This window comes from Homalodisca vitripennis, chromosome 2 (genome assembly GCF_021130785.1).
Source record: "Homalodisca vitripennis isolate AUS2020 chromosome 2, UT_GWSS_2.1, whole genome shotgun sequence".
Taxonomy (NCBI): Eukaryota; Metazoa; Arthropoda; class Insecta; order Hemiptera; family Cicadellidae; genus Homalodisca; species Homalodisca vitripennis.
The window spans coordinates 207,259,828-207,275,948 of NC_060208.1; the positions used below are offsets into that span (position 1 = coordinate 207,259,828).

Sequence of the window (16,121 nt, forward strand, 5' to 3'; positions counted from 1 at the left end):
GTGTGCAATAAGCTTAGCTTGATACACTGGAAAATCAGAATCTTCATGCTCCATTTAATATCTAATCTAGAAAAATCCCTGGAAGGGTTCTCTTATGGCTTGCCAGAAAAGTGAGTGATGACCACTGCAATATTTAAATCATGAATTGATAAATATTAATATAAACTATTGAAAATACAGGCTGTTTTAATTTTGTAATTGATCTACAGTCAGTCTTTAAATGGGTACTAAAAAGAAGACATGTCTGATTATCATTTTAAATTTTAGATATGTCCCTTGTGACACAGTTGGAGAGGGACTATCAGTCATCTTGAAATATCAGAATAGAGCTGATTACAATGTTATAAAGGTTGAAGCATATGGAGTTATTCTTTAACAATTATTAGGCAAAATTATCTTATATTTTCATCCTTCTGATATGCAGAGGGGTAAAAGCACACTTTAACGTTGTTACCTCAACGAGAAACTCAACTGTATAAGTGAATTTTCCAGGGAATTCTCACAAAAATATGGATAGTTGAGATATATGCATCATAATTATGTACACTTTTGTGACAGTTCTCTGAGAAACATTTTGAAGCCGTCTATGACAAAACCAGAATAAAAACGTTAATTTTTGTGTACAGTGAAAGTACTTATGTTCATGCCCAAAATATTTCAACCAAACTATGAAATTTAAGAGCTTTAAGTTTTAGTTTGGGTTAATTCTAAATTGTTAGCTGGATATACTTAGTTACCATAATCATTTGAAATATCCTTGAAAACTTTCCTTATTCAATTTAGCGTGATAAATGCAAAATGTACACAAACACTGATATCAATAAGAAAAATAAATTTATTTAGCCTATTTACACAGTCTTTTTATAAAAGGACAATTAAACAGTGATTCCCTTCTTCTTAGCCTCAGCCTGGTACTTTGCCCTGTACACTCCTCTGGGATCATACTTCTTCTCGAGGTCTGCGAACTCCGTGGGCTTGTTCTTGATGAGGAATCTGACTACTTTCTCTGTGCCAGCTCTCTGCTTCTCCGAACACTTGCTACAAGCTGTCTCTAGGGCATCTCGGATGTGGCCTGTAACAGGGTACACAGTCACAGCTTTGGTACAAGAAATATCCAAATAATTAGTAACATTGGTCAAAATCAAGTAAATAATAAATGGTGCTATACTATTACAGCCCTATAGTTGTCCTTTCTTGAACAATTTTTAATCCTTTGGTACGAACACGAACTATTTAAAAAGACATTTTGCCCTTTGCTTTCATAAATTTTAGTTTCGCACTGATGGTGCATCCAAATTTAATTTCCTGTGGGAGGTGGAGGATATGAAATGTTTATAAAGATAATAAATAGCCTGCTCAGTTCCCATTCCTTGGTTTTGATTTTGAGACCAAATTACTAAATGAAGGCCAATATGAAGAAGGGGTTTATGATAAGTTATTCAACAAGGGCATTAACTTACGTACATCTTATAAGTATAATGAGTCCATTTTTGCTACCCATACATTTATTTGTATGTATTGTAATTTGCCTCCCCTTGAATATACTGTTGGTTAACAGATGGTAATATATTCCACTGTTTGAAAAAATAATGTCATTTGATTGTTTAAATTTAACATGTTGTCACTGTTCAAGATTATTTAGTTATCAGCTGATACTTTCACAGTTCATTGCTATTGCTAAATATAAAATTATTTGCTATATTGTATAGTTTTAAGGTTACCCCCACTCCTAATAAAAATAGCCTTATCCTGGTTTCAACAGCTGACAACAATAATACAATACCTTATTTATGGGAACCGTTCCCTTTGGCTTTTTGATTGCTTAACCACAATAATTAACAATCTCAAACACTAAAACACCATATGACTGAAATGGGTTGTAAATATTTAATTATAGGCTACTATGCCACTGGAAGAGCAACAAAATAATTCTGCACTCCAAGGTCAACTTGCTCATTTGTTTGTCTAATAAATCTGTTAAGGTTTTGCCTGTTTTTTGTGTTCCGCTGCTAGTGAACGTGGATGATTACAATTCATCGTTTTATTGCCCAACATAACCTATTTTAAAATTATAATGGTCATCAAGACTTCATATTTCTTCTACTGTGACTCAATTAAGAATTACGATACAAATAAAATATTACTGCATTCAATCATGAATAATAAATTAATTCATGTTTCTGTTTATGAGTACTTTGTATGCAAAGTCTCAACATTAATATAATAAGGTGTGTGTGTGGGTGTGTTAGAGGTTGTGTGGGTGAGATGAAGACTCACAGAAAACCATCAAGTTTGTACCGGATATGCTGAAATCTGCAATTGCTCGGTTACTAACTAATATTCCAAATTTGAATTTTGTACATTTATCCCTCCACTAGGGGAGAAAACTACAGGCTGATTAACACAAATACAGGGTGTTCACAAAAGTGTGTCACAAACTTCTGTGGCTGACAGTACTCATCATTAGAAAAAATGCCATTTAAACTTAGGTTGAGAAATGTCTCGTTTAGCCGCTAGCCGCCATTTTGTATTTTTTATTAAAAATGTATTATCTCTAAAATTAATTAAGCTAAAGAAACCAAATTTGGCACATCGATTTGAATAAATGAGAGGGGGGAAAAATAATATCGTTATTTTCTTTAATATTTAAAAAATGGCTTCTGTTCAAAATTTTTTAAAGTTCAACAACAAATTAACCAGTATAGTTATAAACAATGAACTGTATACTAACTATTCGAAAATTTTTTATTACAGTTCCAACGGTACTTGTTTCAACATATCCGGTAATGCATATTCGAGTATGATCACTTTAACCCTTTCCGGACGAATCACGGGCACTGCACGGATGGCGTAACGTTCATACAACGCCAGCCATACAATCCAGTTGAATCGAGCAACAACAGCAGGTGACCTATGTAAGCTAACGGCACACTCAAGACATCAAGTCAGGATGGCTGTGTGGGGGACAAAACGTTTGCTGCTCCCGCTTGTGCAAGCGTACCTTTAAAGTGGTCACGCTCGCTTATGCATTGACGGATTTCGTTGGAACAAGTGCCGTTGTAATTTAAATAAAATTTTTCAAATAATTGGTTTCTAATACATTTTTTATAACTATACTAGTTTGTTAGTTATTTGACTTTAAACATTTCCAACAGATGACATTTTGTTAATATTAAAGAAAACAACATAAGTTGAAAAAATTCTTTCTTATCTATTCAAATCTATCTGCAAAATTTGATTTCTTTAGGTTAACTAGGTTTTCTTTAGTTTTAGAGATAATACATATTTAGTAAAAAGTACAAAATGGCGGCCAGTGGTTAAACGAGACATTTATCGTCCTATGTTTATAGAACATTTTTTGTTTACAATGATGAGTATTATCAGCCAGAAGTTTGTGGCACCCTTTTGAGAAAACACTGTATGTGTCCCTTACTTTGATTTGGTAAAAGTCCATTCACTTCTTTACTTTGTAATAGTAAATGTAGAGAGTAAGATGTATAACCTTGTTTAATGAACGTTTTCTTAATATACTATCGAACACCTAGTTAGGGTTGTTATATTATTAACACATCTTGTCACTTTACTGTTTCACGATTGAGATTTTTGATACAGTTTTCTTTTTTATCCATCCGGTTTCTTATTTTTTTGTTTTTGTTTGAAAAATATTGTCTTAATGAACCAAAGATTATAATTAAAATTGTAGTAGGGATGAGTGGCATTCTTCGCTAATCGAAGAAACTGAGGTTTCTATAATTATGTAGCCTAGTCACTCTCAGTAAGATAAAATCCCAGAACCTTGTGATGTTCCTTCATTGTTTGCTTTTATCTATTCTATCCTGTTCTGTCACGTTTGTTAACTCTAATGAAAAAAAAAAAACTATAAATATGAAAGGTCACAGTACGAAACCATGTGGTAGTCCCATAAAATATAAGTGCACCACCCTCTTTTCCGTTACAATGATAACGCCTCTTCCACATAAATAATTAATCGTACTCACTCTTGAGCTCGTCACCATCAGGAGTGCAGCTTCCCTGGTCCATCAGACACCGGAAGTAGTTGTTGAGAAGCCTGTCGTTGCGGAGGACCTGGTCGAGGTTGATGTTGTCATACTTGGTGGTATACTTCTGGGGAGCCGCCACCGCAGTAGCCACAGCAGCAAACAACACAAGGCACAAGGGACTCATGGTACAGGACTGTATCGTCTCCTAAGGACCCGGGGTGTCGACTATATACTGGGATACTTGGCGGCCTTCGGGGCGTCTACCGGTCGTTGTTTATTTCCTCGCGTCGGCCAAGCACCGCGGACGTCATTTTTTATTTATTGTGGGTTCTCGGTAAGAGATCGATCAATGAATATTCAATGTTTTAGAACTTTGACGTCACAACGGAAGAAGCCGTGGGACAGATCACGAAGTTTCCTTTGATACCTGGAAGCCCCAATATGGCATCTTTAATTCATTACTCGAGCGGAATGGACAAAACCCGACATTTCTCATATGCAACCAAAAAGTGCAAACACTACCATGTAGTGATTCTGAAGTGGGTTAAAAGTGGTTATTCTATCTATGAACGCATAATACTATTTATTTAGAGTTCAATAAAATATTTTTTTTTTGTAAGAGTAAATAAGTAAACAACTACGGTATGAATTTAAACTTTCAAAAATGTAAGGAATCTTAAGTCTCCTTATATACTCAAGACAAATCTAAACATGTTAATGCTTTTAGTGCAACTAAGCATGCAACCATGGAAAATGCAAAGCCAAACTACTCGTAGAACTATCACGTAGCGTGGTTGTGTAGTGGACATACGAGTAACAGCCTACTCGTGAGTATGAGATACTCGGCGATGGGTTTGACATGCGAGATGTACACAACACAGATGGTGTCATATTAGCATGCACTATTTAAGCCAGACTGGACCTTTTGTTGCGACATATTGTAATAGAGTATAAAAACGTAAAAAAACCCTACAAGTTATCTTTTAAAATTGTAACGACTCAGACACACCTCCAACATTCCGTAATCTTAAAAGGAGTTAAACTTTAAAAATCTATTTGGAACGAGTTAAGGACTTTAAACAAAACACTTTCAGAACAGTAATTGGACATATGATAGATTATCCTTTCCAAGTATCTCCCGATCTTTGATTGTAACAGGACTGATACAATCATATCAGAGTTCCTAAAGATATTCGATCATGAGTTAGTTTCCAAGAATCTTGCGATATTTGATTGTAAGAGGACTAATACAGCCATATCAGAGTTCCTAAAATGTTCGATCTAGTTAGTTTCCATGTATCTTTCGATTTTTGATTGTAAGAGGACTAATACAATCATATCAGAGTTCCTAAAGATATTCGATCATGAGTTAGTTTCAACGTATCTTTCGATCTTTGATTGTAACAGAACTAATACAGTCATATTAAATTTCCTACAATGTTCGATCATGAGTTAGTTTCCATGTATTTCTCGATCTATGGTTATAACAGAACTAATATACTCATATCAGAGTTCAAAAAATATTCTATCTTGAGTTAGTTTCAAAATATCTTTCGATCTTTGATTGTAACAGGACTAATACTGTCATATTAGAATTCTAACAATATTCGTTCATGAGTTTAATTCTCAAGTATCTCTTGCTCTTTGATTGTAATAGAACTAACATAGTCATATTAAAGTTCATACAATATTCAATCATGAGTTCCAAGTATTTCTAGATCTTTGATGGTAGCAGAACTAACACAGTCATATCAGAGTTCCAACAATATTCGATCATGTGAATTGTATTGAATCAAATGTATTCGATCACACATTGTACTATCATGTCAATGAAATCAGCCATGAATTCATGTATTCAGCATTTTTCAAAATTAACCCTAAGGGTCAACAGTTCCAAATTAAATTCAATCAACTTAGGCCTCCGGCAAAGAGAACCCGAGAACCTCGTAGCCGTGATGTCAGATGATGTCCTCCTAGAGGAAACGGATTCCACCAAGTTCCTAGGGATGCATCTAGATAGAGGGCTGAGCAGGGATAATCACATTTAGAGTGCCTGTTCTAAGGTTTCTTTCTTTAGGCATTTATGTCTTACGAAGCTTGGCCAAAATCTAGTCTGTTGATATACTAAGAACGGCCTCCTTTGGCCTTGCGTATCCCCATCTGAAATACGGCTTGAATTTATGGGGCAGCTCTTCTAAATACAAATTCGAAAGGGTATTTAGAAGTCAAAAGAAAGCTGTCCGAAAAATTTCAAAATTGAATTTCAGAGATTCTTGTAAGGATGCCTTCAGAGAGCTTAGATTGTTGACTTTGCCCTGCCTGTATATCCTTGAGGTGGCCCTGTACTGCCGGTTCAAGTGTGACTTGGTCCAAGGCAGGAACGTTATCCAATACAATACAGGACTAGGCAGAGACGACTTCCGCATACAACACAGAACGGCAACATTTGAGCGTTTGCCGTCCGAGGTTGGTGCCAGGCTGATCAATAGACGCCGTAAGGAAATAAAACAATTGAATGACCCTAAGCAATTCAAGCTCGGTTAGGACACCTATTGGTGTCTAGGGTGTTCTACTCAGTTGACGAGTTTATAATGGACCGCTGGGATGCAATTGAAAAGTAATATAATCAATCATCCCCACCCCCCCCCCCCCCCACCCCCCCCCCCCCCCACCCCCCCCCCCCCCCACCCCCCCCCCCCCCCACCCCCCCCCCCCCCCACCCCCCCCCCCCCCATCATGATAAGAATACTAGAATCGAGATACTACCTAAGAGGGACATGGGAGACTCTTCATGATCAAAATATCTAGATATTCAGATACTATCCTTTAGTATGGCGATGGGACATATTCATGATAAAGAGAGTCTCTCTAAGAATTAGGTACTTCACCTTAGAGGGATGATGTGTTTTTTCGTTGACCCACTATATAGCGCAGAATAAGCAGCCTTTTGGTGCAGCAATCGTAGCCCAACGCTTGATGTGCCATCGCTTGGAGCACTTGTGCACAAGCTGAATTATGAACTTTTTTTATTCTCCGAAGGATCTAAATCCAGAAATAGACACTGCTTTATTTCGGCGTCAAAATCACAACGCCCAGAAGGTTTCAACATTGTTATCATATTGATGTAAATCTACAAAGAAGATGGAGTGCATAATGCTGTTATAACGTCATCATAAGAAGTGAAGATGTTAAATAGTTATATATTTTTCATGCATAGATCTACTAAGCACAGTACAGGATCAAGTACTCTGAGGCGATTAAGAAATTAAGTGAAATATATTTTCCATTAGATCTCTTCACACTGGCATTGAATCTTGATAAGTATGTAAAGATTAATGTAGTAACTATACAATAAAGTATGTTTCAATGCTGGTTGAATAGTAGGAACCAAAACATAGAAAATTTCTCGCCTAGATCCTTTATAAACACATTAGGCAGGTTTCTTCACTCATAGTAGTCTGAGAAGGAGTTATGAGTCTGAACAATATATTTTCTCTTCCATAATATATATTAAGGTGGCAATGAATTAATATAACTATGGAAAATATTTATCATGTGACTTATTTTTGAAACCAAACAAAAAATCAAAAGATAAAAAAGAAAATTATGGTTGGGAGACTTATGGTTGTGTGCCCAAAGGTTTGTCTGCTTCTACACCAAAATAGAAAACGATTAAATATAGTTTATTTTGTTGATAATTTATCCAATTGTAATTGCAAAATCAAAATGAATCTATTTGTATAAAACTGTTATATTTTAGGCACTTTCCTCAACTTCCACACAATGTTGTACTCTGGGCACAACATTGACACAATAATGGCATTAAAATACCTTCAAAACTACAAAGTAAGGTTCACGCCAATGGTCACAAAATGCTTTTAGTTACTAAAACTATTCCCAAGTGGTGATTAATGAATTTTTTCCTAAGAGTACAAAAGACGTACCCTAAGTAATCAGATATAGGTTTCAGTCAAGATTTGAATAAATTTTGAATTTGTTTTAATTTTCTTTAGTGTTCCGGTCTAGGGAGACATATTTAATAAACCAACTTGTAACAGCATGTGTTCGAAAAGCTGCTCTTCTAATGTATGACTGGATCTTTAAACAGTCTCCTAACTCTTGTTTCATTGCCATTAATGTTTCTCTGCCTCGGTCTCAATGCATTATGTTGTATCAAAAGTTATAGAGTCTGTTTCTGAGTCATTATGCCCACGCTCCTTGAAGGCATTTCAACATAACTCTCTGCAATTTTGAACTCAACATTTTTTTGTAATCTGAATATCCTTTCAAAACTGGATATAGCACAACTCCTGCCACCACAGAGTAAATTCTATAATTCAAATGCACTTTCTCCTATCCGTATCAGCACATCATTAGTACATAAGAAGTGCAAAAATGTGGTAGATTTGTTGGAATAGTAAAAAAAGTCTCCTGACGTAAATCTTGCACAGAATATTTTCTATTATAACATTATTCTCCAAGTTAAAAAGCACCTTGCAGGAGGGACGTATCCTCAAGAAATTTTGGTAATAATCAGTATCCTCAAAGATACTGTCATTCACCATTATCAGTTGGGTAATTTTTTGGAAATCAATGTAATGAGGAATTAACATAATTTGTCATCACTGGTTGGTTTTTAAATTGCTGACCAGGAAAATATGAAAAAAAAAAAAAAAAAAATTAAGGGAGTTTTTCAATGTATAAAGTTTGAATTTCTAAATGAAGGTCAGGATCAAGAACATGAAAACAGAAATTTTAGTCATCAGCATATTGACATTATTGCTTCAATTGTAAACTGATACCTGAAATTATTATTAACTGTAAATGTAAATAGATTTTCTGAGGGACTTTCTGTGATGCACTTAATTTTGGTTTTAAAAGTGTGCCTTGTGGACTTGCACACACGTGATTCTTACACAAATTCCTAAAAGGGAGGACATTAAAGCATAAAAAAAAAACAAGGAGGAGACAGTATTAAATATTCTTATAAAGTATTTGCAAAAAACATGTATTTATACATTATTGAAAAAAACCACATCATTCATAAATTAATACTATATTTAAGCACATTGATAATAGAAATAAAAAAAACGCTCAAAATTAGATTTAATTATCTGACATAGTAAATAGATGTAATTAAATATTATTCAAGTTGTTATTGATGGATACAAATGGAATTCTTTCATATCACAGTCCCTACGGTGGAATCTTCATTGTTGGTAATTTATCTGTACAAGGAGCAACTGTAGTTTTCATGTAAAATCAACTATTTTTTAATCCTAGTAAAACTCACTATAAAAATTCACATCCCAAACACACCCCATTGGAGGAGACAGATTAAGCCTAGTTGTATCCTTGGTATCCTGAGATCCATCTGTAAACATTTTTAAATACTTGGGTCATAGTTCAGGTAAGTTTTTGGTTACTCGGTAATATTTTCAATTAGTATTAAGACTATGCTCCAATAAAAACTTTTGATCTAGGTTTAAGTGTTTTTTACCAGTTATGTTTATAGGGCTTATCCAAATTGTTCACTAATATATCAGGCAGTCACGTTCCACTCACTTAAATCACTTAATTTTCATATCAAAGAATTCGTTCCAAGATATGTTTATCTGGTCACTAAGCCCAAATTCTACAAGATGTGCAATAGAACAAAGTCAGAGCAGCAAACATTTAAACACTTTTTCCTAAAACAAATAGTATAATATTCATAAGGCATAAATTAATAAATAACATCTAAAATTCAATAGACTAAAACATAAACAAATAAACGTAGTAAACAAGGTGGGGGGTGACACCATAACAAAACTAAGTACAAATAGTAAATAACAAATTATACATTAAAATAATTTTAGAAATCAGAGTCTTAATAATCACATGTTAAAATATTCATGCAGCAGATTAGGAAAGAGCATTGAATTTTTACAATCACTTAATGACTAACTATATAACACATCTCTTCAGTATTCTACACTTGAATAAGCTCTCGTAAAGTGTAGTTTATTAAATAATATCATTAATCTTCATAAAGATGTGGCTACTTTTAAGCTTTTATCCAACCTTACGTTGAAATACTTGATTAAGTAAATAATTATTCCCTTGTATTGAGGGAATGGAATATCTTGCTTAAATTTAAGATGGTACAGAATTTGTTACCTTATCAATAACTAGGACAACAATAAATTATACATACTAGCGAAATGTGTCATTATTTTGAACGTTCTTTAAAAATGGCAAACATGGACTCTCTTTCTGCGTAATAGATTTAATTGTCCCCATAAAGCTTTCTTTTTTCCAAATAAAAATTCCTATCTACATGACTGCTAAGATTAGAAGATGAAAGATTAACAAAAAATGCGTAGCTAAGGCTAGCAAATCAATACATGGATAAATGTTAACAACATTTTTTTAGTTTTCCTTAACATGTAGGTGACCCTAGATAACTTTTTGCAACAGACGTACTAATATTGTGAGCCCCAACTTTAAGCCTGCTTTCTATTAATGAATGCCAAGTAATTCTTACTACGGAGTTGAGCTACTTCCCCAAATTCCAGAGAAGGAAAATTATTTTTTCATTTCAGTAATTTACTATGATTTTACCATTAATCGACTATTTGATCTGAATGCATATCCATAGTTATAGCCGTAGATATTAGTTTTGATTTCAGTTATATCAACTCAGAGTGATATTAAAAGTAAATGTTTATGTCCACAGTTTAAACTAGAGTGTATAGTGGCAGAGATCCAGTGAGCAAGAGGCTAATGTATTTGTCTATGTTCATGGAGAGTTGGACCATTTTTATCATTAGTCAGGGATGAGTTGTGACGTGACTCCAATTAATCAATTAATTAAGTAAGATTATATATATTTGGGTGCTCCATTAATGTTAATCATAAAATCCAGAAAATAGCCTTTAGTGATGAGCAATTTTTGGATTCAATGGCTAGCATATCTTAGATTTCAGCAACTTTGTAGACTTAGATAAAGGAAGTCCCGGGGTAATTTTCTTCGTTTACATGATGGTGTTAAAGTTAATGTCTAAATATTCATGAAGTTCGTCAAAAGTATCCAGTGATTTGAGAAACAAATGTAACTGACCAATGAATCCTAGTGTGGTGAGCAATACGATGGATTTCACTTCACTAATTTGAAAAAAAGAAGAAAAGTTTTCTGCAGAAAAGAAGAGTTTTATCAGTAGATGTTTTATTGATTTGATCACAATCGACTTAGCCTTGATATTTCAGAGACTGATTGGCTACAGTAATTTTTTCAGATCACTTATGTTAATTTTGAGCATTTAATTAGATTTATGATATGTTTTTTGTTTAGTAGCTTTTGATTGATAAAAGATAAACATACTAAAAATGTAGAAAAACTAATTTTAAATTTTTAATACCCCGATGTGGTGTTAGATTATCTAAGGCTTTTACTATTAGAAATGTAGTTATTTATATTTAAATCATTGTCATCCTGTAAAAAGAATAAGGAAAATTTTGATAAATTTCAACACCTAGGTATCAACATGGGTTAGTCAATCTAAACACCAGATATTACACTAATATATCCAAAAATACAGGAATAATTAAAAACAACTCTGGCATCTAATCAAAGGTATTGTAATTAGAAATTTCATCCAGAATTAGTAAGAATAATCAGATGAAAATGGCCGACAAAACCAAGGCATTATAGAGTAATCATATAACAAACGTAAAGAAATGGAGAATTACAAAAGTGTAAGCAACCATTCAATTTAAATTGAATTCATTAATGTGAATGTGGTCAATTTGACTAAAACTGCAGAATTGGTTTTTTTTTTTTTCTTTAGGCATGTATTTTAAACAATTTGGCTGAAATTACCCTTCAACAATAACAAAGGGAGAATTCTCGAGATGGTGATGTCGACAAAGGTGGTGGACTTACCTAGCAATAATAATGCAATTTATTCCTTAGAAATTATCCACACCTATGTGACATGAACTGAAAACCATCATAAAGTTCTTTTAAAAAAATCAACATCGAAGAATGGGTAAATAAGTAGCCATACTCATCAAAAAAATTGATTAAATAACACTATTTAAACGCACAGATGAGCTTCATGTCCCCCCCTTGTAACTATGATAAATAACTCCTTTAAAAAAAATGCACTCTAAAATACATGGTCAATTCCCATCTGCACTCAATGAAGTTCTATCCAAAGTTTTTTCCTGAAACACAAAAAGGGTCAACTAAAGCAATGAAAAACTACCGGCCAATATCACAAATATCTATATTTTCAAAAATTATTGAAAGAATTGTACTTAGGAGGCTCATGCCCATGTCAAACAGCAAAACTTTGGTACTGAGTCTCAACATGGGTTTCTTCAAGGGAAATCGACAATTCCCCCCCACCCCCCCCCCCCCCCACCCCCCCCCCCCCCCACCCCCCCCCCCCCCCACCCCCCCCCCCCCCCACCCCCCCCCCCCCCCACCCCCCCCCCCCCACAGTTTTCTTTTCTTACATCAAAAACGGACATATGTTCCAAGTTTTCAAGTCTCTAAGACCATTCTGTCAATAGTTATGTCATAGATACAGAGACGGAAAGAACCTAAATAATATAATACTAGTTTGGAATGTTTAGTGAGGCAGTAAATAAAATTACTAAACAGTTAGTTAACGATAGTAGTGAAAAAGGTTTTTAAAAATCAATTATTATATTTTATACTGTTATTAATTAAATTTTATTAAGGTACAAAGTACGAGACAATTTTATAAAATGAAATATATTTACAATTATGTATGTACAAGAGAATACACTACTATCTAAATTTATTTAACAGTAACACTGATGATTGAGATATCATCGTAAGGCTTGTCAGTCTTGGCGTTCGTTTTAGCGTTGCTGATGTTCTGTACCACCTCCATGCCCTTGACAACTCGACCGAACACAGTGTGCTTGTTGTCCAACCAGGGCTGAAACCCAACAAATCTAAATTTATTTAACAGTAATAAAAATAATAAATCGTTTATTCCATAAAACATTTTAACAAGAAATGTATCGAAATCGTCAAAATGTTGAAAGCTAACATTTACCATTCATTCTACCACAAAAGTCTCTTTGGTACATACATTGTTTGCAGTCACTCTCTCCCACTCATTCAAATTGTCCCACTCTAGTCCCTAGTCAGTTTGATTTCAGACGAGCGTTAAAATGCATTTGGCATTGGAGCATTTTTTAGCGAATTTAGTAATCTATTGAGAAAGTGAACTCCTGCCTGGGAAGGCACTAATTAAACGTTTCAAACAGTACCGCCCTGTGTGCCCCAATTCGGTAGTTGTTCCTGCCTCTAGTTTAAATAAGAGTGTATGTCACACTACCTTTTTATGGCATTACATTTGATAAATGTTAGTAAATTAGATCTATCTTGTCAATCAGCTGATTTGGCTCCTGTTGTCGTTTGAAATAATGGGTAAAAAGTTTTCATTGATCGCTATTTATAGATTGCAGTCCTTTACAGCGGATGTTTTTGTTGATGATATGAAAATGTTGTTCAACAGAATGAATAATACTTTTAAAAATATTAAAAATTTATTGTGGGTCGGAGATGTAAATATAAATATTTTGGATTGTTATAATTTTAAAACAGCAACGTATGAATACAGTAGTTTTATGGCAATTAATGGTTTAGAAAACTGTTTGAATGAACCAACTAGAATAACTAATGAGTCAAAAACTTGTATAGATCATGTGTTTGTTAGGCTTTCTGATAAAGGTGTTGTAAATGTAGAAGCAAGTGTTAGGCATCTGGACATAACTGACCACTCACTCGTGCAAGTACAAGTGTGCGTGTTGGGAGGGGCGGAGGAGAGCGGAGCTGTGCCTCCCCGTCCCTCCGCTCCTCTCGCTGCAGCCGCACTGATTACAAACGTTTGGAACAGTTGATAGACAACGCTGACTGGACACCGGTGTATGGTCGGCTTGTGATGCGTCATCTGCATTCGATAAGTTTTTTGACGTATTGGAGACGTTCATAATTGAAAGTAAGGTTGAAGTTAAATCTAATTATTCATCTTTCACTAAAATCAAGCCTTGGATTAATGATTACATTTGCATGAAAATAAAGAAAAGAAATCATCTATTTAAATTAGTAAAAAAGCACCCTCAAAATGTGGAATTAAAAAAATATTACTCAGCGTTTAGAAATAAGTTAAAAATAGATATTAAGGACCTCAAAAATAAATATTACAAATATCAATTTGAGCAAAGTAAAGGAAACTCGAAATCTACATGGAAATTAGTGAATAAATTAACAGGTCAAGGAAGAGAAAATGATTGTCAGATAAAAGTTCAAATTAATGATGATGATGTTGTTGATGAACCCTTTGTAGTAGCTAATGAATTTAACTCTTTCTTTTTGGATATAGTAAATCAAATAAATTTAAATTCACAAATCAGTAATAATTTCTTAAATCTGCCTTATAAAAACCAGTTTTTAAATAGAATAGAAAGAAAGTCAATATATTTAGAACCAGTATTACCACAAGAGATTATACTTACAATTGATTCTCTAAAAAACAACAGTGCTGCAGGTGTAGATGGAATTAGTTCTGTCTTATTGAAGAAAATAAAAACTAAAATTATTGATGTTCTAACGTATATCATAAACTTAAGTTTTACTACTGGAGTTTTTCCAGAAAAACTTAAAACTTGCTGTAGTGATACCTATATACAAGAATGGATCCAAAACACAATGTAACAGTTACAGGCCAATATCCTTGTTGTCATGTTTCTCCAAGGTATTTGAGAAATTAATGAAAAAAAGAATAATAGGTTTTTTGCAAAATACAAACTTTTTTAGCTGCAACCAATTTGGATTTAGATCTGGGCTAAATACCGAGCATGCTTTAATTAATTTTATGACTGATGTACACAATGGTTTTAAATGAAGGGAAGTGCGTGGGAGGATTATTTTTGGACATTAGGAAGGCATTTGATACGGTTAATCATAAAATTCTTCTGGACAAACTTAATTCGTGTGGTATTAGAGGTATTGTTCATAAATGGTTTGAAAGCTATCTTTTAGAGAGAAAACAATGCGTTAAAGTGAGTTCAGTTATGAGTAACTTGGGCGAGATAACAAGTGGTGTTCCGCAGGGTTCGGTATTGGGTGCACTATTATTTATAATCTATATAAATGATTTGTGCGGAGCTACATTTAAGGGTAACTTGACATCTTTTGCTGACGATACGGCATTGTCTTACAAAGGACTTGAGTGGAATACAGTAGAAATAGCAATGGAGGAAGATCTTAAAGCATTAAAGTGGTGGTTTTCAACTAATTGTATGGTCTTGAGTTCAGAAAAAACCAAATTTATTACTTTTACCTTAAAACAAAACCCAACTGTCTTCAAAAAAGTTAGATACATGTGTGCGTTCTGCCTTGAAAATAATTGTATGGGAACGTGTTTAAGAGATGAGTGCACATTTGTCAAATCCACAAATGAGATAAAATACTTGGGTGTTATATTAGAAAGTGATGTTTCTTGGAAAGCACACATAACTAAATTAAGGGCTAAATTAAACAACATAACAAGATATTTTTATTTTTTAAGGAACTTATGTGATATAGATGTTTTGCGTATGCTATATTTTTCATTGGTTCAAAGTCGTTTGGAATATGGAATCGTGATTTGGGGTAGTACTTATAAGACTTACTTAGACATAATATACATACAGCAAAAGCATATATTAAGATTGATGTGTCTTAAAAATAAATTTGAACATACAAGCCCGCTTTTTAAAACACTTAAAATTCTCAAACTTTATCATTTGTTTGCTTATAAGGTAATATGTTCATTTTACTCTAAGAGTGGTATCAATCCTCAACCAGCAAATAAGTATAGAACAAAACTTAGAAACTGTAGCAATTTCATTGTTCCCAAACCAAACAATGCATACTTTACTAGAACTTACAACTTTATCGCGCCTCGCATGTTTAATAAATTACCAGACAATATAAAAAATTCATCCACTAAATTCACTTTAAAAAAAAAATTAAATGATTATCTTGTAGAAATAAATAGTGTTTGATTTTCTTTTTAATATACAGCAGTAAACATAATATAGTGACAAATGAGT

The 16,121-nt window shown here is 33.8% G+C and overlaps 2 protein-coding genes across 2 annotated transcripts in view; both read right to left on the bottom strand.

Annotated features, from left to right (window-relative positions):
* Window positions 1–817: 817 nt before the first annotated feature.
* LOC124355337 (ejaculatory bulb-specific protein 3-like) lies at window positions 818–4,235 on the bottom strand. The gene is made up of 2 exons (XM_046806435.1): window positions 3,999–4,235; window positions 818–1,072 (listed from the first exon to the last, which is right to left on the bottom strand). The coding sequence occupies exons 1-2, from the start codon at window positions 4,183–4,185 to the stop codon at window positions 876–878; spliced, it is 384 nt and encodes a 127-aa protein (XP_046662391.1). The 5' UTR covers window positions 4,186–4,235; the 3' UTR covers window positions 818–875.
* An 8,514-nt stretch (window positions 4,236–12,749) lies between these two features.
* Window positions 12,750–16,121, bottom strand: part of LOC124355333 (peptidylprolyl isomerase domain and WD repeat-containing protein 1-like) — a 29,316-nt gene continuing 25,944 nt past the window's right edge. Inside the window, exon 14 of the mRNA XM_046806430.1 lies at window positions 12,750–12,955. Coding sequence (XP_046662386.1) covers window positions 12,812–12,955 — 144 coding nt within the window. The 3' untranslated portion in view covers window positions 12,750–12,811. The remainder of the gene's footprint in view (window positions 12,956–16,121) is intronic.